Source organism: Nycticebus coucang, chromosome 8 (assembly GCF_027406575.1).
Source record: "Nycticebus coucang isolate mNycCou1 chromosome 8, mNycCou1.pri, whole genome shotgun sequence".
Lineage (NCBI taxonomy): Eukaryota > Metazoa > Chordata > Mammalia > Primates > Lorisidae > Nycticebus > Nycticebus coucang.
The window spans coordinates 76,618,744-76,645,126 of record NC_069787.1 but is presented as its reverse complement, the minus strand read 5'-3'; the positions used below and the strand labels follow the sequence as shown (position 1 = coordinate 76,645,126).

The 26,383-nt window shown below is 43.9% G+C and overlaps 1 protein-coding gene across 1 annotated transcript in view; it reads right to left on the bottom strand.

Moving 5' to 3' along the window:
* CMTM7 (CKLF like MARVEL transmembrane domain containing 7) overlaps window positions 1-25,884 on the bottom strand; it is a 60,173-nt gene extending 34,289 nt beyond the window's left edge. Inside the window, exon 1 of the mRNA XM_053600310.1 lies at window positions 25,487-25,884. Within this exon, the coding sequence (XP_053456285.1) occupies window positions 25,487-25,654 (168 nt within the window). The 5' untranslated portion in view covers window positions 25,655-25,884. The remainder of the gene's footprint in view (window positions 1-25,486) is intronic.
* Window positions 25,885-26,383: the final 499 nt, after the last annotated feature.

Below are 26,383 nucleotides of genomic sequence, written 5' to 3'. Positions count from 1 at the left end.
ATAAATGTACCATAGCTAAGGTTTATTTTAAGAATACATGGCTAGAGCTTAATATTTTCTTTCTTTTTTCTTCAGAATTTCACTCTGTCATCCTGGGTATAGTACCGTGGCGTCATCATGGCTCACAACTTCAAACTCTTGAGCTTGCACAATTCTCTTGCCTCAGCCTCCTGAGTAGCTGGGACTACAGGCGTGCACCACTATGCCTGGCTAGTTTTTCTTTTTCTTTTCTTTTTTTCTTAGTAGAGTCAAGGTCTCTTTCTTGCTCAGGCTGGTTTCGAACTCCTGAGCTCAAGCAATCCACCCACTTTGGCCTCCCAGAGTGCTAGGATTACAGGCGTGAGCCACAATACCAGGCCTAATATTTTCAAATGTTTCAAACATATGCATCATATGGACAAAAGAAAAAAACCATATATTCCTATCAAGCGAAGCAGAAAAAGCACTTGACAAAATTCAGTATGCATTCATGATATTCTAGCTGCTGAAAGCAGCAAGCTAAACTAGAAAGGAACTCCCTTAACCTGATAAAGAGCATGTACAAAATATCCTACACTAGGGTCATACTTGTTAGTGCCAGACTACATGCTTTCTCCCTGAGACAGAGAACAAAGAAAAGATGCCCTTTCTTACCACTCTTACTCAACCTGCTGCTGGAAGTTGCATTAAGGTAAGAAAAAGAAATAAAAGGCACGTAGATTAAAAAGAAACAAAAACTTCTTTGTAGACAACATGATTATCTATATGGAAAAATTCCAAAGAATCTACAAAAAAACCTCCTAGAGCTAATAAATGAGCTTAGTAATGTTATGAGATACAAGACCAATTTATGTAAATCAAATGCATTTCTATATTTGGGGAGACCTCACCTAATGCACATGATGCAATGGTACATTTCAAAACTATTAAGAAATGAGTATAATTGTGATGGATGTGTTACTTAGTTCAAGGTAAACATTCACATTGTGTATCGAAGCAGTACCCGGAACCCCACAAATGCATCAATATACAAAGTTATGATTTAATAAAACGTAATTAATTAAAAAAAACAAAAAATGCATTTCTATATATTAGCAATGAAAAACAAAATTAAAAATAAATAAGACTATTTACAATACCAGCAAAAAAAGGGAAAATATTTACTAGGTATAAATCTAACTTTATAGTATGCTAAAAACTATGGAACACTAGGGAAAGAAATCAAAGAAGACCTAAAAAAAATGGAGAGGTAAAACAGGTTCATAAACTGAGAGATACAATATTGTTAGTAAGCCAATTCTCTCCAAATTAATATACAAGTTCAACATAATTTCAATCAAACCTCAATAGTAGGCTTCATTTTGGGGGGTAGATATTGAAAAGCTGATTATAGGGCGGTGCCTGTGGCTCAGTGAGTAGGGCGCTGGCCTCATATACCAAGGGTGGCAGGTTCAAACCTGACCCTGGCGAACTGCAACAAAAAAATAGCTGGGCATTGTGGCATGTGCCTGTAGTCCCAGCTATTTCGGAGGCTGAGGCAAGAGAATCGCCTAAGTCCAGGAGTTGGAGGTTGCTGTGAGCTGTGCTGCCACAGCACTCTACCGAGAGCCATAAAGTGAGACTCTGTCTCTACAAAAGAAAAGCTGATTATAAAATTCATATAGAAAGGCAAAGGAACTAGAATGAACAAAACAATTTTATAAAAGAACACTATCCAATTTCAAGATTTACAATAAAATTACAGTAATCAAGACAGGGCAGTATTGGTGAAAGCAAAGGGACATAGATCAACAGGATGAAATCAAATTCAGGAACAGAACCATGTGGATATTATCAACTGATCTTTTGATAGAGATATAAAGTAATTCAGTGAAGAAAAGGATATTCTTGTCAACAAGTAGTGTTGGAACAACTAGACATCCATATACTGTACAGAACAATGAACTCCAACCCATAATTTGCTCCTTATACAAAAATCAATTCAAAATGCCAGGCACTGTGGTGGGTACCTGTAATGTCCCTATACACAGGAGGCTGAGGCAGGAGGATCACCTGAACCCAGGAGTTTGAGGTTGCATTCTAGCCTGGGCGAGAGAGAGATAGAGAGAAAAAGAGAGAGAGAAATAAATATAAATATTCTGTCCCCCCCAAAATTAATTCAAAATGGATCACAGACCTAAAATACAAAGTATGAATCCTATGTACTCAATTTTGATTTGAAGACAACTAATGACAATTAATGACATGGTGGGGCATGGGGGAAGGGCTGAGGGAGAGGAAAAGAAAAAAAAAAGAACAAAGAAAAAAAGAAAATACTGACTAATTTTTACATAAATTTTGATCAAAGTATATTACTTAAACATTATTCTTAACTCAACATGTTAATATGTTGTTTAGGATATCGTATCCTCATTTATAAGTGACATATGTTTGTAATTTCTCCTTTAAAATAATATATTTTCTCCAACTTTAATATCAAGTAGAATGATTTTGATGTACTTCTTTTTCTATTGTCTATAAGATTTAGCATGATCTGTTTTTTGAAATTATTTTTTACTTTTATTTATAAATATTAGTTGTCTATTTTTTGATACTTAAAAAAATAATAAAAAGTTAACTGATGACTCCATACTGAATCTCAGAGTCAAAGCATTCTATAATAGACATACTCTTATTTGACAATGTCAATGTTACTTTCTTTGCATTATTATTATTGCTCAATATTTCAATGAAGCAATTGTCTGATTCCTTTTTCTGAATGTATTTATGTTCCTTCGTTCTTTACAAGGTTTTTGTTTCTAATCCTGAGCTTAAACACTGTTATTAAATTTTAAGTCTCTTTAATTTTGTGAAGGCAAAAAAAAAATGGAAACCTAATTAACACATGTATATGTAAAAATAAAAATTAAAAAAAAATTCAAAATGGATCACAGACCCAAAATACAAAACTATAAAACTTCTAGAAGAAAACATATGAGAAAAATCTTTGTGGCTTGGGTTAAGCAAAGAGTTTTTAGATAAGATACCAAAAGCACAATGCAGAAAAGAAAAAAACAAACTGATAAGTTAGATTTTATCAAAAGTAACTTTTGCCCTGTTGTTAAAAGAGATTAAGAGAAAGTAAAGATAAGCCATACGGCAGTGGAAAATTTTGTAAATGACATTTCTCACAAAGGACTTTTATCCTGAATAGGTAAAGAATACACACCAGGGCGGCGCCTGTGGCTCAGCGGGTAGGGCGCCGGTCCCATATGCCGGAGGTTGCGGGTTCAAACCCAGCCCCGGCCAAATTAAAAAAAAAAAAAAAAAAAAAAAAAAGAATACACACCAATGAGCATACATGTGCACAGAGGGAAATAAAACTTGGTAGAAATCAAGTAGGGGGGAAGAAAGAAAAGGGGATGAATGAAAATCTACCTGGTGGGTACAATGAACACTACTGTCTGGGTGATGGGCACTCTTAAAGCATGATTCAAGGATTACAAAAGTGATCCATGTGCCAAAAATATTTGTACCCCTTTAATATTTTGAAATTAAAAAAAATAATAAAAGGAAAACTAAAAAAAAAGAATACCCAAAACCTAATAAAAGAAGCCTAGTTGTTTTTTTTTTTTTTGAGACAGAGTCTCACTCTATTACCGGTGGTAGCCTGCTGTGGCCTCAGCCTAGCTCACAGTAACCTCAAACACTTGGGCTCAAGTGGTCTTGTCTCAGCTTCTCAAGTAGCTGGGACTACAAGAGTCTGCCACAAGGCCTGACTAATTTTTCTCCTAGAAATGGGGTCTCGCTCTTGCTCAGGCTGGTCTTGAACTCCTGAGCTCAAGGGAGCTTAGCCTCCCAGAGTGCTAAGATTACAGGCATTAACCACCACACCTGGCCCAAGCCTATTTTTTTTTTTTAATGGACAAAAAAACTTGAATAGAGGAAAAGCAAGTATCTCATATACTCAATACTAATTTGAAGCTAGTAGATAAACAACTACAGGCCTATATAAGAGAAAAACACAATTAAACTCAAGAAGGGGCAGGTGGAAGAAGTGAGCAGGTTCAGGAAGCCCCACCTACGTGGTACAATGTAGGGGTATATGGCATACCTCCTGGGTGAAGGATTCAACTCAGACTTAACCTTCCAAATGCAAACAATGTAACCTAACTGTATGTACCCTTCCATTAATATGAAATTAAAAAAAAAAAACTTGATTAGACACTTGGCCAAAGAGACTAAATGGACAGCAAAAAACCAAAAGATGACCAATATTATAGTCTTTAGGGAAAATGAAAATTAAAACCATGACGACAAATCACTACATACCTATTTGAATGACTAAAATTAAACAAAACCAAAAAAACATCGGTAATACCAAGTGCTGGCAAGTGTGGTGAAAAACTAGAACCCTCATATATTGCTGTGGGAATGCAAAATCATTCTACCACTGTGAGAAACGGTTATGTAGTTTCTTATAAATTTGAATATACGCTTAACATACAACTCACTAAAACCATTCCTGAGTATTTAAAGATGAAAACTTACATTCAGACACACACACACTCACGCATGCACACACACATATATGCAAGAAAAACCTGTATGTAAATGTGTATAGCAACTTTATTCATAATTGCCAAAACCTGCAAACAGATGTCCTTTGGCTGGTGAATGGATGAAACAAACACACATCCATATAATGGAACACTACTTGGTAATAAAAAGGAACAATTAAGTAAGTCACATGATAACAAGGATGAATCTTTTATTATTATTATTATTATTAAGCAGGATGAATCTTAAAGCCATTTTGCTAAGTGAAAGAAGCCAGTCTCGAGGCTACATATTGCTATGATTCCATTTATATGACATTCTGGAAAACAGCACAACTCCAGGAATGGAAAACAGATCAATGGTTGCCGGGAGTTACCAGGTGGGGAGAGGGGTTGACAACAAAGGGGTACAGGGACTTTTTGGTGTGATAGGGCTGTTCTGTGTCACACTGTGGTGACAGACACATGATTCTATGTATTTATCAAAATGCACGCAACCGTTCTAGGTGTCCTAAAATTGATTGTGGTGATGCTGTTACATACTCTTCGAATATACCAAAACCATTGAATTGGACACTTCGAATTGATGATTTATGTTGTATGTGAAATATATCTCAATAAAGACACTATTTTTTAAAAACAAGTTACAAGAGAAAGGTATCTGCTGAGGGATGGGGCGATGACACTGCCATGGAGGGAGAGCTGGGTTGTGGAGATAAGATGAAATTTGGAGGGCGGCGCCTGTGGCTCAGTGGGTAGGGCGCCGGCCCCACATACTGAGGGTGGCGGGTTCAAACCCGGCCCCGGCCAAACTGCAACCAAAAAATAGCCGGGCGTTGTGGTGGGCGCCTGTAGTCCCAGATACTCAGGAGGCTGAGGCAAGAGAATCGCTTAAGCCCAGGAGTTGGAGGTTGCTGTGAGCTGTGTGAGGCCACGGCACTCTACCGAGGGCCATAAAGTGAGACTCTGTCTCTACAAAAAAAAAAAAAAAAGATGAAATTTGGAGGCTCCAGCCCCCACAACACTTTGTAAAAACCTCACCGTGGCATTTCCACAGGACTTCTCCAAACTCTTTCTCTGCCCTGGAATTTCTTGACACCAACAGAAGAACCTTCTAGGGATGCCCAGCTCCTAACACTCATAACTCATCTACACCAGCACCTAGACTTTATGGAAACTGCCAATTCATATTCTGAGACAGGACAAATGTGCAAGTATATGCAATTATTAGAACAATAGTGATCTTGAGAAATTTCCTCCTACTTTGCAAGATAAAATGAGAGCAAGAGAAAGGGCATGATTGACTCAGGGTTACCCAGCTGGTAGGCAGCAGAGCCAAGAGCCAACCCGGTGCTCTTTCTTCATCACCATAATGCCTCTGCTCAGTCAGAACAAACCCTGGCACCCTCAACCTCCTCTAAACATGATAACTAAATGCAAATGAAACCTCTCAAATGCCCTTGAACCAAGGCGAGGTGGGCTCTCTCCTCCATTCCAACACAGCTTATGCCTATCTAGTATTTCTAGCAGGGCACCAGCATAGATTTGTAGAGATAAGTTGGAGACATACAAAGGGGAAAAGACAAGTGAGGAGCTTGCAGGAAATACTATGAATATGGAACAGCAAGAACAGACCAAGCTGACTTACAGATTAAAGACTAAAGATCTCATTAGGATATCAAAAGGAGGAAACAGAGTAATAACTAGCATTTGCTCAAATACTTCATGCTTGATCTGCATAGTAACCCTCAGAACCAGATAATACTATCACATCCAGTTAGCAGATAAGGTAATGGCACAGAGAGGGTGACTCATCTAAGATCTGACTCCGGCAATGGGAATGCTGCAGTTACACTGCCTCGGTTCCCTCCCTTGATCAGTTGATGAAGAGCAGCATGGAGGGACTGAATCCTAGCAGGAGGGCCTACCGACGAGGATGATGACCTCCAAGTGTTGCAACGTGTCCTCACTGGTTTACCTGAGACACAGGTAAGAGAAGTTATGAAGGTGGCCTGTGATCTGTACAGCAGTGAGATAGTCTATTCCTACCACCGCCCCCCATTCACTGAGTGTTTCAGTCAAGGAACGTGTTAAAATGCAGGTCCCTTGGCCCCTCAGCCAGAGTTTCTAATCCAGCAGGTCTGAGCTGGGGCCCAGGAATCTGTATTTTGAACAAATTCACTTCCACACCCAGCCTACTTTGCATACTTCTGGTCCCTAGGCTAGGCTGTGGACAATCTGGCCCACAGGAAGAAGGCAGATAATGCAAATTAAGAGCTTGACTTACCAAACATCTGGGTCAAACTGCTATTGCCTCTCACAAGCCATGTGAAGTGGAAAAGGCTAAGTAACCTCACTGAGCCTGTTGTCCCAACTGGGGATGACAAATACACCCCACTTAGAGGATTAGCTCATCTGAGATAAAACGTGAAAAGCAGAGCCTGGCACACATCACATGCTCCACTTGTGACAGTTAAATGTAAAAATAAAACCATCGTCACATCCATGGAATACTTGTATTGTGGCATATAATTTATAGGCCCCATATCGTAACATTCTTGGGTTATCATTTCCTCTTCCTTAGCTGAGTTTTCTGGAAGGAGTGTGAGTGTGAATTAGAACTCGCCTCTCTAGCCAGGCATTATGGTGGGCGCCTGTAGTCCCAGCTACACGGGTGGCTGAGGCAAGAGAATCACCTGAGCTCAAGAGCTGGAGGTTGCTGTATGCTGTGATGCCACGGGACTCTACTGAGGGTGACATAGTGAGACTCTGTCTCAAGAAAAAGAAGAAGAACTCCAGCCTCCCTTTTCCTCCCATGAAGACAATCCTTCCTGCAGCGGGAGCCTGTGTTTTCATCTGTCCCCTTGCCCTGGGGAATGGAGACTGACACTGACTTAAAGTGGACATCTGTTCAGGGGCAGATGGTCTGTGCAATTTGAATATTCATTATCTTGGTAATTTGTACTTCACCTCTTCCTAAAGTAATGAGGCCACAAAAGGAAGCTTAGTAAGAAATGTCAAAAGATGAGGGGAAGAGCTGCATCCAATCAATAGGAGTGTGAACGCAGTGTTGAAATGTCATTATGGAGAGCAGCAAAGAAGATGCCAACTTTCAAAGTCAATGGAAAGTGAAGAACAGAAATGAACCCAGAAAGCTTAGATTGGTCACTGGGGGAGAGGGGGACGTACAGGGAGGAGCGGAAAAGAGAGTTTCCTGGAAATAGACTCTGCACGCTAATTTATAAGTGAATATGGTCCATAGTGGACAGTGAGAAAGAAATCTGCATGCAGAAAGTTTGCTGGCAAATGCTCTCTGGGAGACAGCCACAGGGAAGTAAGAGAGGCAGAACAGGGCAGAGGGAGGACTTGGGCAGCTGTAATACAGGTCTTCGCTGACCCTCCAAGGAGCTTGAGCTGGGATGGGTCTCCTACCTTCTTCATCGAGGTAAGGAGACCGGGCCTACAGCCTATATCCACTGACCAGCCACTGGATACAGACCAAAGTTGAAAAAGAAAAAAAAAAAAAAAAAAACACAAAAATCTTAGCCCAGACTTAAATAGCCATGTAGGAGAGAAGTGCCCACTGACCAGGAACTCCTATGCTAAGGATCCTAAATGGTGGAGGGGGAGCTATTGTCCTAAACTACTGACATTTCAGGGTTTATTTGTTATAACAGCTCATGTTACACTAATACCATAATTAAAAACTGTGAGAAATACTCTAAATAAAAAGGACTGGGGGGCAGCGCCTGTAGCTCAGTGGGTAGGCACTGGCCACATACACCGAAGCTGGCGGCTTCGAACCTGGCCTGGGCCAACTAAAACGACAATAACAATTGCAACAACAACAACAAAAAAAGCTAGGCATTGTGGCAGGCGCCTGTAGTCCCAGTTACTTGGGAGGCTGAGACAAGAGAATCACTTAAGCCCAAGAGTTTGAGGTTGCTGTGAGCTGTGACACCATGGCACTCTACCCAGGGTGACAGCTTGAGATGCTATCTCAACAATTAACAACAACAACAACAACTTGCTAGGGGGTTGCTAGGGGAGTTATAATGAAGATATTGATTAGTAACATTAGTATAAATAAAAGGGGCCAAAGGTACTTCAGTAATAATTACTATAATCTCATAATGGTTAATGAATGAATGAATCTAATTCATTTATTCTGATAAGTCACTGTATATATGGACTATATTCACTTATAAATTAGAAGTTATTTTGAAATCAACAAAATAAAATACATCCTGAGTAAATAAATAAACCAGGGCGGCATCTATGACTCAAAGGAGTAGGGTGCCGGCCCCATATACTGGAGGTGGTGGGTTCAAACCCGGCCTTGGCCAAAAAAAAAAAAGAAGAAGAAAAAGAAACCAAGTCAAAGAATGCTCTACTACATACCACAAAACAGAGGCTGGCAAGGGACCAGGTAGTAAATATTTTTAGCTTTACAGATCACAATCTCTACTGTAACTATTCCACTCTGCTATTATAATGTGAAATTGGCCATATGTAATGCATAAATGAATGGTTTGGCTGTGTTCCAACATAACTTTACAAAAACAGGTGGCAGGCTGGATTTTCTCTGTGGGCTACAGTTTGCTGGTCCCTGCAAATGTTCAATGTAACGTCATTTACAGCAGCTGAAAACTCAAAAGTAACCTGCATGGTCAAAGTGAATAGTTATATAAATTACAGAATGTCTGCTTCGATGATTGTACATATTACATGCAATTATGAAGATATTATTGCAACAGAGACATGTTACCAAACAGTAATTTCATAATGAGACAATAATAAAGCAGAATCTTTGATTGTAATCAGAAGAATTATAGTCCTGCAAACCTCACACATACTCTTAAACAAGGACCAAAATACAACATTTGTAAAATCTAAGGAATGGTGAGTTATGTGAGTGGATTTAGTTTTTAAAATAATATTTGGATTTAATTATATTAATGTTGCTCCTAATTATATTTGTGTTATAACATCTCAAAAATAAACAAAATGGGGCGGTGCCTGTGGCTCAAGGAGTAGGGCGCCAGTCCCATATGCCGGAGGTGGCGGGTTCAAATCCAGCCCCAGCCAAAAACCACAAAAAAAAAAATAATAAAATAAACAAAATGCTAGATCTATTAAATCTCTTCAATGGAAGATCCAGATGAACCGGGTAAGTTAACTCGCTGACAACACGAATTCCTCTAGCAGTTTCTACAAGACAGCTGGCACTCACTGGTGGGGAAGCTGGCAAAGCCTAACAGAACCACTTACTTTTGTTGTTACCAGCTCTTCCATACCCCATCGCTACCAAAAAGGCCATTTGTGAACTGACCAAGCTTTCAAACTCTTCAGCTTCTCTCTCAATTCCAGGACTCTGCAGAGGCTGTGCCCTCCTCCAAGGCATTCTTCCCACCTTTTCCTCCTACACTGATTCCCAGGCATCGGGGCTCAGCCTGGAGCCTCCTTCCCCAGGAAGGTCTGACCAGAGATGGGGAGGACTCTGTTATCTGTGCTCACAGCGTCTTCCACTTCCTCCTGCGTAACACTCAGCACCCTGGCACTAACCACACTTCACGGATTCACAGACACTCGTTCTTTGACTCAGGGTGAATCTCACAATCGCTGCCAGCCAAACAGCAGTTATGGCATGGTGTTCACTGCATGAGCATGTGCCAATGTCAAACATGCCAGCATCAAACTTATGGCACAGGTGGCCAGCAGCAGGGAAGAAAGTCCTGGGGACAAGAATGGAACACCTTAACCCCTGGGAACCCAAGGGCGTGAGGCTGAGATGGCAGGGACGGGACGGTGAATCAGACACATTCAGCATGGTTCTCAAAGCAGGAGTCAAAAGCCAGCTTACGAGCCCAGAACCAATGGCTTTTAATTCTTGTATGGATTCTCCTGAGAAATGCTGCATGGCTCATACTCTTGAGAGCACAGGACAGCGGGTGTGTGTAAAAAATACTTTTGAAAAGAGATTTAGAAGACTTGGCGCCTGTAGCTCAAGCAGCTAAAGTGCCAGCCACATACACCTGAGCTGGTGGGTTCAAATCCAGGCCGGGCCCGCCAAACAATGACGGCTGCAACCAAAAAATAGCTGGGAGTTGTGGCGGGTGCCTGTAGTCCCAGCTACTTGGGAGTGGAGGCAGGAGAATCGCTTGAGCCCAGGAGTTGGAGGTTGCTGCGAGCTGTGATGCCATGGCACTTTACCCAGGGCAATAGCTTGAGGCTCTGCCTCAAAAAAAAAAAAAAAAAAGAAAAGAAAAGAGATTTAGAAGAAGGATGGCTCTCTTTATAGAAAGGTTTTAGAAATATCTTAACCAATTTATTTTCCTTCATCTATTATCCTTTTTACATATTCACAGGAATACATAAAACTCAAATAAAGTCTAAAAGAACTCTTTCAATAAGGGTAAGATAAAAATTCCAAACAAGACAGATCTGTGTCAGTACATACTTAATTTTTTTTCTTTCTTGGGTGTGCCTAACATAATGGTGCCTCTGCTGTGAACCAATAGGATGCCAATTTAGTGCCCAGACTTTCAGTGACAGAGGAAGGGCAGGATCTGCCCCACTGACTGCTGCGCCCCTGCAGCTGGTGCACAGCAGCACTAAACAAATATATGGCAAAGTGACCTGAAGTAGAGCCTCTGCCAGGCAAAGTACAAAGACCAGGACCCTACGGAGGGTTGGCACTTGAGACAGAAAGGGAGATCTGAAAGTGAGCTTGCTACTTCATTTGATTCTCTTAGCCTTTAATCTAGTTCAGTAATGTCACTATTCAGTGTTTCCTGGTGTTGCTTTAAATTAGGAACCCTACCGTGACAGCTTGATGAACTGACAGACACGTCTCACATCCTTCCACTTGTCTCTGTTTGCTTTGGCATAGGAACAACTGTTTTGATTATGAGTCAGTGGAAACCTGTCAACGCAATTAAATAAAAAAGAAAGGTGCTATCACAAAAGGCAGGCAGCCAGCAGAGAACCTACATCCTTACCAGAAACCTGGGAGGCTGCTCCATGATGGGCACCCTAACCTCTCCTCCCAGCCTCCTGGCCTGCAGTGGTCCCTGGGCCCACACCCCAGCCCTCTTCTGTAGCAGGTGCATACAGACACAGCATTATTTCATCTCTCAAGCACTTCACCCATTCTGACTTAAAAAAAAAAAGCTATTACCAAAGGCTTTGTCAGAGAATGTAGTCATTAAATAAAAAATGATTTCGAGTGCTTTCTGTGTCCCAGGCACCGGCCTTAGTAAATGGACAGGTTGCTGCCCCTCTGTGGTTTACATCCCAGTGAAGAAGACCCACCATAAATTGAGCAATGCTGGTGTGAACAAGCTGGTTTCTGCTAGCAAAGGCTGTGATGAAATTGGAACTGGCTAGGAGGATAGAGTGATGGTGGCTGGGGGTGGGGGTTGGGGCAGGTCCTTCTGGGGCTGGAGAAGGGAGCAGGAAGAGGGAAGCAGGCACAGCCCAGACCTGGGTTTGCATCTCTGTTTCTTTATCTATAAAATACGAAGAACAGGCCTGGTGCCCATAGCTCAGTGGCTGGGGTGCCAGCCACATGCACCCGGCTGGTGGGTTCAAACCCAGACAGGGCCTGCTAAACAACAATTGACAATAATAACAAAAAAATAGCTGAGCATTGTGGTGGCTGCCTGTAGTCCCAGTTACTCGGGAGGCTGAGGCAAGAGAATCGCTTAAGTCCAAGAGTTTAAGGTTGCTGTGAGCTGTGTCACCACGGCACTCTACCCAGGGTGACAGCTTGAGACTTTGTCTCAAAAAAAAAGAAGAACAATAGCATCGAAAGTTGTGAGAATTAAATGGGGGCAATTTACATCAGATTCACAGAGTTAAGACTATAGGTGATAAACCCTCCATCTATTTTAGCCATTATCTTAGGGAGGTGACATTTGAGCTAAGACCTTTTTTTTTTTTAAGAACAGAATGTGCAATCAACTCAACTTGAATTATTAGCTATTAATTTCAGGTAGGAAGTTTGCAAAAGAGACTTTTGTGAAAACAAAATAACTAAAATTGAGATAAGGCATGCCAAGATCCAAATGTTACTTCTTTCATTTTTGTTTCCAGAGTGGCTATAAAATGCTGAGAATCAGAAGGTCCTTCCAAACCACCTTTAGTATCAAGTGAAGAGGCTGTTCTGTCCTGGGTTCTTCATGAATGTCATGGTCATGAAGGATAAGACAGACTGAGCAGCTGTTCCAAGTTGAGGGGGATTAAAGAGACATGACATCTGAATGTACCTTGAGATGCAGGATGGGCTCCTACACCAGAAAAAGGAGATTAGTGGGTCAATGGTGAGACCTTTTTTTTTTTTTGAGACAGATTCTCACTCTCTTGCCCAGACTAGAGTGCCATGGCATCAGAGCTTATAGCAACCTCAAATTCTGAGCCCAAGTAATTCTCCTGCTTCAGCCAGCAGCCGAGGAATACAGGCACCCGCTATGACGCTGGGCTAATTTTTCTAGAGAGAGGGGTCTCACTCTTACTCAGGCTGGTCTTGAATTCCTGAGCTCAAGCAATCCACCTGCCTTGGCCTCCCAGAGTACTAGGATTACAGGTGTGAGCCATCTCACCCAGCCCAATGGTGAAATCTTAATAAGGTTCTTAGGTCAGAAAATAGCATCGGTGTTGTTAATTCTCTGATTTAGGCAACTGTTTTGTGGTTATGTAAGAGAGGTCCTTCTTAGGAAATCCACACTGATGTACTGATGGACAAAGTACATAATATCTGCAATTCACTCTCAAATGGTTCAGAGAAAAAAAAAAATTAACATATATAAGTGAAAAGTGATTAAACAAATGTAAAATGTTTGAGGGGTGGGGTTATGGGAAACTGCAGAGTTTCTGTAAATCTGGAATTATTTACAAATTAAAAGTTAAAAAAGTATATATAATTTAGAGGCTTAAAATCATCAGACATTTTTATAAACATTAAAAACAAACAGCAACCAATTCACAAGGAACCGATTAAGCAGTACCAACTTGACCACCTTAATGCCTATGTTTTTGAGCTACAGTAGCTTATCTTTATGGGCCCTACTAGAATGCAGTGAGACTTGTTTGGCATTGTAATGGTTTGAGGGGAGCTGGGGACATGTCACTCATCCTCTGTGGAAGGCGAGAAGCAATGCTTCTTTGAAATGTACTTGTCATCTTTTTGCCTCCATGCTGCCATCTGAGAACCACTCTCTGATACTCTTTTCTGTCTTTATTTTTCTGCTTTTCTCAGCAGATATTCAAGTATTGCTTCTCTTTTTGAATAAGCTATCAAGGAAAAAGATGTACTCAAAGAGGACGGAGCTGTCACTGCCATTCAGGGAAGAGGAAAAGGTGGCCATACTTCTCTGAAAGTTCATTGCTGGAAGTGAGCAAAGCACTTCTAAAAAAGGAAAAACTATTAAATTCCTGTAGTCTACAACATTGAAGACTTTTAGAATCTAACTGTAATGGAGTCTTTAATTGCTTTAGTTTCCTGTGGCTACTGTAACAAAATTGGAGGCTTAAAACAACAGACATTTATTCTGCCACAGTTCTGGGGGCCAGCAGTCTGAAAGCAGCACTCTCCGGGCTGAAGTCAAGGTATTTCAGGTCCACACTCCCTGTGGAGACACTGCGGGAGAAAGCCGGCCTCTCCCAGCCTTGGGTGGCTCACCTACCATTCCTGGGCTCTCAGCCACATCCCCACAATCTCACCTTCACACTACCATCACCTTCTCCCTGTGTCCTCTTACAAGGACACTTGTCACTGGATTTAGGGCCCATCCAGAAAACCAAGGATGATCTCCTCATTTAAAAAGATCCTTAACTTAATTACATGTGAGAAATCAAATATCTAATCTCCAGGAAACTTTTTCTGTGGTTATGGCCTTAGGTCTTTCCAAGAAGATAAAAAGACAAGGTCAAGTTATTTATGTCACCACGACATTGCTTCTAATTCTCCCGTTAAAGGTCATGGAAATAATTCTGCTCTCTGTTGATTTTATTTTGCATTCAATAAACATTTTCCCTCCCCTTATTTCAAAGTGAGCTGAAAAAATATAAAATAAGTCTTTAAATGGACAGCAAAAAGTAATATCCAAAGTCTTATGAGGTCCGCTAGGCAGCAGCCTAGCATTACAGATCCAGGGGGATGTCTGGGCAAGAATACAGATAAGTCAGGTTTATGATAGAAGAAAGATGCAGGCAGATTTGTATGTCCCCAAGGTCATCAGCTTAGAGCTGCGGCAGACATCAGACCGGTGGGAGACAACTCCAGTGGCTACTTCGGGACTGCATTGGAGCCCTACTCAGATCTCGGGCTCTTGTTCACCAGGCCAGGGCCCCATCCCCCCAGCTACTGAGTGCTGCTGCTATCTCCTCACACCTGCGCCCCTCTGCTAATGATTTCCCTCCAATAACTACAACTGTCTGATTCAGAGGTCCCTGGGAATTTATCTATCCCCCTCCCTGGTTTGCAGCCAATGAAAGGTGTACAAAAGCCCAGCCCTCTTCCTCAAAGCAGGACAATCTCTGGAGCTCCCCACAAGATCAGGCTGAGCCTGGGCTACTAAAACTCATCTTTGTCTAGCTCTTTCTGCCTTTGTTTGCTTTGCTCACTCAATAAGCCAGTACACAGGAGCCCCAGGTCTTGCTCTGCTTTTAGGTAAGCTGACTTCAACACTCCTTGAGATGGACCTTAGGAAAATCGAAGAGAAACGCCAGTCATACAGGTCTTCTTATTCTCTACCTGGACTTTTTGGATTCCTAATATCTAAAATAAAGTTGAGTGGAATACCAGGATAGTAGAACTCTGAACATTGCCTGGACAATAAGCAGAGTCTTTTTTAATGACAATGGACACAAAAGACTCCTGAAGCCCTCTGGGAGATGATCCCAAGGTGAAGTCTGAGAAGCTGAGTTTCAGGACAGATAAAAAATTTCCAAGCACATGCAACATTTGGTGTAGGTCCTCTACTTTGGGGAGTTTCTCCTAATATTCTTCTATACACACAAATCTATGATATGTACAAAGTTAGCCACTACAACACTGTTAGATAAAAAAAGGTGGGAAATAACTTAAATTTCTGTCAAGAGTGGATGGATTAAATATAGATACAGTAAATCCATTCTATGGAATATAATGCAACCATTAAAGAGAATGAGAACATTGTCTGGATAGATATAAAATTATCCAAGATGGAAAGTTAAGTAATAAAAACAGAACTGTTAGTGTAAAGACGGGAGGGAGCCACGCATACACAGAAGCATGAAGTAACTCCTGAAGTTACAGAAGCACCTGGCATCACTGGTAGCCTGCAGGGAGGAAAACTGGAAATTGAGAAACTTTTAGTATTTTTTGAATCTTGATCATAGCAATATTATCTATTCAAAAAAAGCAAATACAACTTTGAATGTACAGTATTTTTTCAGACCGGCTCCAAGAAAGGACCATGCTGGAGAGAGGAACAGCTGGGAGATGGAGTCAGTTCTTGCAAGCTGAGAGGCTGCAGACCAGGTATCTAAACTCCTCATGTCAGTTTCCTCAACTGCAAAATGGGGACACAGACACCTCAAAGAGATGTTATGACAGCAAGCTCCGGCTTGAAAAACATTCAGCACGACTGACCCACGGCAGTAACTAAACAAAGGGACTTACCCCAGTGACATGTGACCAAAGCCCTGTTATAAAAATGGCCACTGTGTCCTCTACCCCACGGCACCCTCTGCTTCATGCCCCTTTGCTGAGCATTCCAGCTCTGATGAGGGATAAACAAGCTTTTATGGGAGTGTTAGTTATCCACTGCTGCATAACAAATTACTACAAACTCAGCAGCTTAGAACAATGTATAGTTATCATCTCATGGTTTCCGTAGGGCAGGCGTCTGGACAGGATGAAGTCCTCTGCTCAGGGTCTCACCAGGCTGCAAATGAGATAGAGGCCAGGCGTGGGACCCCCTCCTTCCCATGCAGCTGAGGAATGATGTCCCGTTTTCTTGCTGTCAGTGGAGGGCTGCTCTCAGCTTCCAGGCACAGCCCATAGATTCTTGCCACATGGCTACCTCACAAGCCCTTTCCCGACAAGGTAGTCTTCTCCTTCAGAATCAGTAGGAGAATCTCTCCCTTTGGGAAGGACCCAACAGCTCTTTTAGAGGCACTGACTGATGAAGGGAGGTCTACCTAGGGAATATCTCCTTGTGATTAACTCAGAATCAACTGCTTTGGGACCTTAATTATATCCACAACATCCCATCACCTTGGCATGTTGTAATGTAACACGATCATGGGAGAGTCAGCCCATCACCTGCGCCGTTTTCTATTGGGGAGAAGTCAGAGATTCCACCCACATGTGAGAGGATGGAATTACACAAGGGTATGACTCACTGGGGTCACCCTAAGTGTGCCTGCCACAGTGGGCAGGCCTGGAAACCCGCTCCCATCGCTGGAGAGACAGCACACCATGGTGAAAAAGCAACCTGGCTGGACTTGAGTTAAAATTGGCTCCAGAGTTTAACAAATTTATTTAACTTTGGGCAAGTTCTGAGATCTCTCAGCTTCTGTTCAATCAAAAGAAAGAAACCACAATCCAGAGTCACTAGAAGGGTGAAACTAAGGAGAACTGCATGTAAAATCACCTGACACGGTGCGTGGCAGAGCAGGGACTCAGACCTTAGATCCTCTTTCTCTTCCCAGCCCTTCCTAGAGGAACTTATGACTTAAGAACAATAACAACAATGGTGGGTAACACGAAAATGCTTCCTAAAATACGATGCACATACTTATCTGTTCAATATCCAGTGAGGAGTTTCCCCCACTCCAGCTGATTTCATCTCTGGCAAAGGATGAAATCCTCATTAGCACCTGCTGTCACAGCTCACCAATCCCCTTCTAGATCTGCCACAGCCTGCTCATCAGTGCCCAGTGGACAAACTATAGCACAACCAAACAGCAGACTTATATGTGTGTGCATAACATCATTTCTTTTTTAAACTTTTTAAATTTATTTTTTCTTAAGACAGAGTCTCACTCTGTTGCCCTGGTTAGAGTGCTGTGGCAACACATCTCACAGCAACCTCATATTCATGGGCTTGAGCAATCCTCTTGCCTCAGTCTCCCCAGTAGCTGGGACTCCAGGTGTGATGATGCCCAGCTAGTTTTTTCTATTTTTAGTACAGATGAACTCTTGCTCAGGCTAGTGTCAAACTCCTAAGCCCAAGCAATCCACCCACCTTGGCCTCCCAGAGTGCTAGAATTACAGGCATGAGCTACTGTGCACACCCCACAACACCATTTATTAAGCAATGTTTAAAGACATGGGAAAATACACACAGCATACTGACCCCAAATTGTTTTCTAAGAGCCCAAGTTGTGGATTCAGATCACCTGGTCAAAAACCCAGGTTCACTTTCATGTCTCTGTAGCTTTGGGCAAATTACCTAACCTCTCTGTGCCTCAGACCACCTCATATTATTGTGAGGATTAAGCAACGTAAAACACGTAAGAACACCTAGCCTGGTGATGTCACCTAGTGGGAGCTCAATGTGCTATTATTTGGTTAAGTACCACTTTTATAATTTAAGAGGTAAGTTGAATAAAGAGACTTCTGCATAAATATTAGAGATATTTAGAGTTGCTGTTGCCTTCTCAAGGGAATAAAGAAAACCTAAGAAGTAGAAGAGAATAAAATTATATTGAGGTCAGACTATATTTAGTAATTCTCTCTGCTTTCCAGAAGGTTTCACTTTACTTTGTGCCCCAAAGCATTTAATTTCTTTCTTTCTCCCTCCCATTCCTTTCAGAAGGAACTTCATTTTCTCCATCTTAAAAAAATGAGGACAGGGCAGCGCCTGTGGCTCAGTGAGTAGGGCGCCGGCCCCATATGCCGAGGGTGGCGGGTTCAAACCCAGCCCCGGCCAAACTGCAAAAACAACAACAACAACAACAAAAAATAGCCGGATGTTGTGGTGGGCGCCTGTAGTCCCAGCTGCTCAGGAGGCTGAGGCAAGAGAATTGCATAAGCCCAAAAGTGTGAGGTTGCTGTGAGCTGTGTGACGCCACGGCACTCTACCGAGGGCGGTACAGTGAGACTCTTGTCTCTACAAAAAAAAAAAAAAAAAATGAGGACGATACAGCTTTTCTCCTGTTTTCACAGCGATCCTTTCGGGGTAATACATGGAAACTGCTATACAAACAATTTGTCTCTATCAACCGAGAAGGGGAGAAGGAGAGACACTGCCCCAGGAAAAGGAAGAGCCATGTCACTTTCCTTGTTGATTAAAACACAAACCAGGTGAAACACTTTTTCTGCAGGAGGCTGAGATGCGGCTCTGTTGATGCTTTCTGCCAGGGACCATGGGGTGGGGGCAGTGGCAGTGGCAGTGGCAGCGACTGAGTCTGTCCCAGGTCCCATCCTCCTTTTTCCTTAGCAAGCCCCAGAAGCGGCTGAGCAACCAGCAGCTAGTGCTAGGCTGTGAGCCAGGACCCTGCTGCTGCCAGGAGTCACTAAGGGCTCCAGTGAGGAAGGCCAGGGACTGAGCAGCGAGTGAGGGGACCAGTGAGCCAAAATGGTGACAAAGAAAGCCAGCATGTGGCGGGCGGCAGGTCCGAGAGAGGCTGCCAGGGCAGCACGCTCCGCCAGCACAGGGCAAGGCAGATGGCAAAGGGAAGGAAACAGATGGCTGTCCAGTGGCGCTGAACAGGAAGCCCCAGAGCTGGGAGGAAGGGAGAAGAGAGAAGGCCTTCCCTAAAATGAGAATTTAAGTAAATTCACTGGTCCACAAAGGGACACCCCCCGCTAGGATTTCATGGCCCAAGAGTGCTCTAGAGGGTTTCTAGGACCCATTGTAGCACCAGAAAACCTATGGGACACTTTCCAAACACACACCAGACCACAAAGCCCTCATGTGCCCCATAAACCCTGGCCCCTGCAGCCTGCTGGCCCCTTTCGCTGGTGGCCTCATCCATCATCTATATTGCCTTCCCTCTGGCCAGAGATTCCAACCCAGGTGGTTATCTGGCGTGCCCTGGAGAGGATGAAATCCTTGCACTCTGCAGCCTGAATACATAAGGTCTGCTATTACCATTACTTAAATATACGTGCGTTTAAAAGCATTACTGAATCTTCTAGTCTGTCTCTGTCATTGTTCCTTTTCTAAATCATCAGACACCAAAAATACTATTACAACTTAAATACTGTTACTATCATACTTGGCTCCTTGAAATTCCTGGATGATACAGGGACACCCATTAATTTCTAGATGTTAAAAAGACCAGAAATGTTTAATGTTGGCCACCTCAGAAGAGCAAGAAGCACTTCATTTCTCTCTCGCCAAAAGGTCAGAGCCACTTATCCTGAGGAAGTATTTACAGATTTGCACGCCAGACTTCTCCACAAGGAAGTTCATCTCAGTCCTGTTTGTACAGAATTACAAGCTCCCTGAGTCGGGAGGGGAGCAGGTCACGTAAACCTTAATGACTGGCTACGGCAACACAACAAAAAAGGCATTTTATAAAATAGGTATAATATCGTCCTAATTTTGTTTTTAAAAACAACCAAAATTATATGTACTGATCTATAATGCGATACAATTTTACTTCAAATATTAATCTTCAGAATAGGAGGTAGGAGATTCTACTTTCTTCCTGTGTTTCCCCAAGTTTCCCTAAGTTTTGAGACCTTTAGGTATCTTTTATCCCAAAAGTTCCACCCAGCCGGGGATACTTTTAGGATATCAAGTATTTTGCACAGTCCTCACTACTGTTGTGAAATGAATAAAATGGGGCGGCGCCTGTGGCTCAAGGAGTAGGGCGCTGGTCCCATATGCCAGAGGTGGTGGGTTCAAACCCAGCCCCGGCCAAAAAAAAGAAAAAGAAATGAATAAAATGTATATTCAGAATGTCCTTTTGGGATGTAAAGTATTTTACACCATCCTTATTACTATCTTGAAATAGTATTATACATACATATATTTTACTCTGTAACAACCAGAAAGTTTCCATGAAGTTCTAAAATAATCCCTAGGGGGCAGTACAGCCCCTGGTTGGGAATAAGCATTACTTTTTTTTTTTTTTTTTAATCAGGAATAAAAGCCATGACTTATTTTATTATTTATTATTTTTTAATTTTCTTGGCCACTGGCAGAGAGTGGCTTCTTGTCCTTAGACCAGACTGGTTAAGGTCAAAGAATCCTGGCAGTGAGTTTCTTTGCTGCCTTTATTAACGCTCCAATTTATGGGAAGTAAGACATGGGTGTGCAGATCACACTTCAGAACCAAACCAGAGCCCCCCGCCATAAAGACCTAAAACAGAACATAAGGGGTGGACCATTCTGCACTATGCTGGGCCTTTCTCTACTCATAGGTCTACGCACAGCTATAGCAGAGGCCGAGATCCCCTTAGTCTAATTCCATTTGGAATCTGAGCTATGAATTCCCAAAGTGAAGCCCAGAACTGTCCAGGTATCCTGAAGGGCCTTTAGGACCCGCTCTCCTGCCAGAAAACTTAGTGCATTCTCCCCAGGCTCCTCCATCCAAGGGCCACCCAGCCTGGGCAGATTCTTTCCATCTTAGTTCAGACAAAACGTCCTTTTAGGATATAAAGTATTTTACACCATCCTCATTACTATCCTGAAATGAATAAGAGGTGTATATTACATAATATAATCCTAATCCCTTTGCCAAAAGAAAAGTTTCCACAAAACTCCAAAATGACCCTTAGGGGGTGGTACAGCCCACGGCTGAGAACCATGTTCATGGTGAGTTGACTGATACTGTCATGACGCTGCCCTGATTTTCTCAGAACAAAGATCATATCCTCACTATGATCTAGCAGACTCTGGGATGAGGTCCCTGCATACTTTTCCAGTCTCATCCTGTTTCCTCCAGACTCAGAGCTGTGGGCTATGCTTTCTTCTTGCGATGCTCACACTGGACCTTCATCCTCAAAAAGGCCCTTCTTGGCTTAAGAAAGGCCACAGCCTCTAGTAGATGCTCACTGAGTATCTCTTCTTCATAACTTTTGTCCCCGTTTGTAACTATGTATTTATAACTGTTGGATTAATGTTCATTTTCTTTATTAGAGCACAGAGAGGGCAGGAGCTCATCTGTCTTGTTTGCTCCTCTTTCCACAGTGCCTTAGCACACACAAGCTGTTCAATAAATATTTGCCAGGTAAGTAAATGAACCTCTTGGAAGACATTTAGGTTTCCATCTTCATTGCTTGTGGACTGAATTCTGGTTCCCCTCCCATATGACAGCTGTGCAAATGTCACAGCCTATTTTTCTGCACAAGAGTGGGTCTTGTTAATAGCTGTATTCCATATGCCTCACATACAGTTCAGAGCAAAGCAGAGGCTCAATGAATGAGCTGACCCCAATTTTTAAATGTCCTGGGGTAGGAAGACAAAGAACTGTGCAAGTGCTGGCCTGTCTCTTGCTTTATTATTTCCTTCCTGCCACCCCCAACATATCACTTATCTCCATGAGGAGCTCACACGTCACCTTTGTTTGCCCTCTGACCCTCTACCCTAAATGCAGATGAATGTGGAACTCATAAATGTCTACTGAGGGAACAAGACGACAAGGAGCAAGCAAGGATATCTGGATCCCTGCAGACCCTGGGGCACCTTGCAGTGCAGGCCCTCAGGCCCTCAGGGGATGCTAGAAGACCTGACCCTTCAGCCCAGACTCGTGAGGCCTGCAGTGGGCGCTCCTCCTGTCTTAGTGGACATGGTGGGGACACCAAGGGGGTTTCTTGAAGTGGATCTTTGTGCTCCGCAAACCCAGTGGCTGTGTGCAGAGCATCCTGATCTCTAAAACTCTTTCCCAGGCTTTTTAATGGCTGAGATATAATTCACATACTATATAGTTCACTAATTTAAAGTGACAAATTCAGTAGTTTTAGTACATTCAGAGTTGTACAACCATCATGATTTTCATTTCCACATGAACATTTTTACCCCAGAAAGAAATCACATGCCCATTAGCAGTCACTTCCTATTTCCTCTCAAATGCCCCCAGTCCTGGGCAACCACTAATCTACTTCTTGCATCCATACATTTGCTTCTTCTGGACATTTCATATAATACATGGCCTTTTGTGACTGGCTTTTTTCAGTTAACATAATGTTTTCAAGATTTATCCATATTGTTACATGTATTAATACTTCACTCCCCCTCAGCTTTTATTTATTTAATTATTTCTGAGACAGAGTCTCACTTTGTTGCCCTGGGTAGAGTCCCCTGGCATCATGGCTCATAGCAACCTCAGTCTTGGGCTCAAGTGATTCTCTTGCCTCAGCCTCCCAAGTAGCTGAGACTACAGACATGAGGCCATCAGGTGTGTGCCATCCTACTGCTGCTGCTGACAGCAGTGTGACTTTAGTGGCTCTTTAACTTTTCAGCCAATTTCCTTATCTGTCAAACACGTTACTCCAATAGATTCTTAAAGAAGCATTTAATGAGATAACACATACATGGGTCCGTGCCTGTAGCTCAAGTGGCTGAGGCGCCAGCCATATACACCACAGCTGGCACATTCGAATCTAGCCCGGGCCTGCCAAACAACGATGACAACTACAACCAAAAAAAAAATAGCCAGGCTTTGTGGTGGGTGCCTGTAGTCCCAGCTACTTGGGAGGCTGAGGCAAGAGAATTGCTTAAGCCTTGAGTTGGAGGTTGCTGTGAGCTGCGATGTCACAGCACTCTACCCAGGATGACAACTTGAGGCTCTTTCTCAAAAAAAAAAAAAAGGAGAGAGAGAGATAACACATAACCTGATATACAGTATATAATTCTTAGAACATTATCAAGAATACTAGCAGGGCTCAAAAAATATAGCTATTTAAGAAAAAAGCCTAATCCCTTAAAATAAAAAATTGTGACTGCATCTTTAGTCTAAAAAAGAAGACCAAAGAAACTAAACCATCCTGGCCAGAGGTCTGGAAGGATTATATATGTGTAAATTACATGTCAAGTACAACTCTCACTTAGAAACATATTTTCTTCTCATTTCCTAGTAGTGATGGACCCAGAAAAGGCCCAAGACAAGGGAAGCTATCTATCCTCCAACAGAATAGCCTTTTCAATGATTTCTTAAGGCAGTATGTTGGTAGGTCTGCTGACCAGACCATAATGAAAACACTTAATGGGAAGCCGAGAACAAAACGGTCAGCCGGTTCAGTATGCAATTGAGCCACCAACGATCAAAACAAGAGACCCATAAAAAGGGTGTCCAAAGCGGGCATCAATTTAGCTGCTTCTGATGTTAAAGTCTGGCTAAGTAAGTGTTCCCTAGCAAAGAAGACCATAAACATCAAATGCTCATGCAGGAGCCCCAAAGAGAGGAGGAGGAGGGGAATAGGGAGGAGTTAGACAAGAGGCCCAGGTAGACAGTCCTAAATACTCTCTATTGTAATATTGACATCCTGCAAGGGCAACTTTACTCCCAGAGCATCCAATCAAACTAGCTGAAGTTCCAGAGAGGGCATGCTGTGGGGAAGGTATAAGAATGCTGCAGTATGGTTTTAAGGGGGCACCCAGAGAAGCAGCAGCCAGATAAAGAACTTCTTCAATTCTTTGGTCTCTACCTTTGAACAAAGGCCCCATCACTGTCACCTGCAACCTGATACAAGAACCACAGGTGAGAGGCTAGCTGAGGAACTTAAAATGAGAGATGGAGGTTTCTCATTTCCCAATTATCTTTGTTCTTCAAACTCACAGAATAACACGAAGGCTTCTCATCTCCATTACCTTTGTGTACCAATCTCATAAACCATCAGAGATGTTTCATCCTTCAAAATCTCTGTCCACCAAAATCATCATTGTTGCTCAGGCCTGGGTCTGTCTCACCCCGGCCAATCTTTCAAGGATGGGGAGGTGGCTGGTTACCTTTATTTGGCTGATCAAATCTCCTAGCCTGGGCCAAAAAAAGGCCCTCCTCAACCCTAACACTGCTCAGCAGTTTGATTTTATTGTGCATTACCAAAATGCCTCTACTTCCTAATTTTGGACCCATCTTAGGGAGGAGGAAACTCTCCTTTCTCTTTAGGTCTGCCCCAAGCAGGAAATGAGAGCCACCTTTACATACACTCAGCTCTGGAGTAACAGCGCTATCTGGGTGCAGGGACTCTGCATCCACCTTAGCAGTCCCCGACTTCTGAGCCTTTGACCTTGCAGCCATCGCTACACACCTTTCCCCACGCCTCTTTTGAAAACTACCCCTCCCCTCTGCACCATTCTAGCTGCAAACATTACAATGAGTGAATGATAAAGAGTCAACCCAGTTTCAAAATACGTCTATAAATGGAAAAGATGTTTAAGATAGCACATTTTAAAACAAGGAAAAAATGGGAAGGAAGAAAAAAGGAGTGAGGAACAAGCGCACAGGCCAGGCAACGCCTGCCCTGGTTGGTGCAAGACGCTGGTGCTGCGCCCCAGACATTCATCCTGCCCGGCTCCACAGGTGACCCTGGTCGAGAGACTGGCTCCCCCAAACAAGTGCAGCCCCTCAGAACAGGCCTTCCCCAGTTGATCATCGGACCGAAAAAGATCACGGCTCTTTTTCCTCACCGCGGCACGCGCGCCCCCGTGACCTCCTCGCTCTGCTAAACCGCGCCCAGAGCCGCGGGCCCAGCGGCGCGCGGCGGGAGGAGAGAGAGGCCGGGGTCGGGGTGCGCCGCTCAGCGCCGCCGCCAGGCGACTCCTCACCCCGGCCGGGGTTCGAAGCGGCGCGGCCGGAGAAGAGGAAGGAAGACGTTAGGTTTTCAATCTGGTTTCTGTCAGAGGGCGGGTCAGGCGCCGCGCAGGGGTGGCTGGAGCAACCGGAGACCCGAGCAGCCGCGGCGGCGACTTCCCGGGAGGAGCCGACCCCGGCGCCCGGCCCAGCCCCGCGCGGGCTCCGGGGCTCCGGCCGCCGTCCAGCCGCCCGGCGCGTCGGCTCCCCGGCTGCCCCGGGACCTCGCTTACCATCTGCGCCACCTTCAGCAGGGCCGCGTGCGTGCGGGGATACGCGGAGTCCAGCAGCCCCTCCGAGGGGCTCGCGCCGGGCGGGGCCGCCCCGGCTCCGGCCCCGGGTCCGAGCGCGCCGCCGCCGCTGCTGCACGTGGTGCGGACGAGCCCGGCTCCGTGCGACATCGCGCGGCCCCAGCCGGCCGGCCGCCTCCCGGGCCGCGGCCCCGGGGCCAGATAAGAAGGGAGGGCGGGCCGGACGGGCGGGGCGGCGCCGGGCCGGGCCGGACGAGGGCGGGGCCGCCGGGTCCGGCCCCGGCGCGGGGACGCGGAGCCGGCGGTGGCGGGACCCAGCGGGGACGGCGGATCGCCGCTTCCAGAGAGGGAGCGCCGGGTCCTGGCCCGCAGAGAGGCGCGGAAGTCGGGAGTGCAGCGAGAGGAAACCGGATGCCTCGGGCCGTGGCCTCCCCGAGTGGGCAAGGCCCGGGCTGCAGCTGGTACTGAGCCTCCTGGGATTTTGTGTGGGCGCGGCTGCGGATGTGTGCAAAGGGGGCTTCATTGAAGTTTAACTTATCACAGTGAAATGCTCAGCCCTTACGTGTTCAGCTCCATTAATTTTTTATGTATGTGTACACCTGTGTAATCATCAGCCAGATCAACAAATAGAACCAGCCCATCACCCCTAAAAGTTCTATCGTGCTCCTCCCAGATCTTCCTTCCTTCCCTGTCCCACTCCCCAACCATCCCAGGCAACCACTTCAGGATATTCTGCTGTCACTATAAATATAGTTTTGCCCGTTCCTGGACTTCATATACTTGGAATAATGCAGAAGGTTCTCATCTGTAGGCTTCTTTCATTCAACATAACACATTTGGGATTCATCCTGTTGGGGATATAAATAGTTCCTAGCAGGG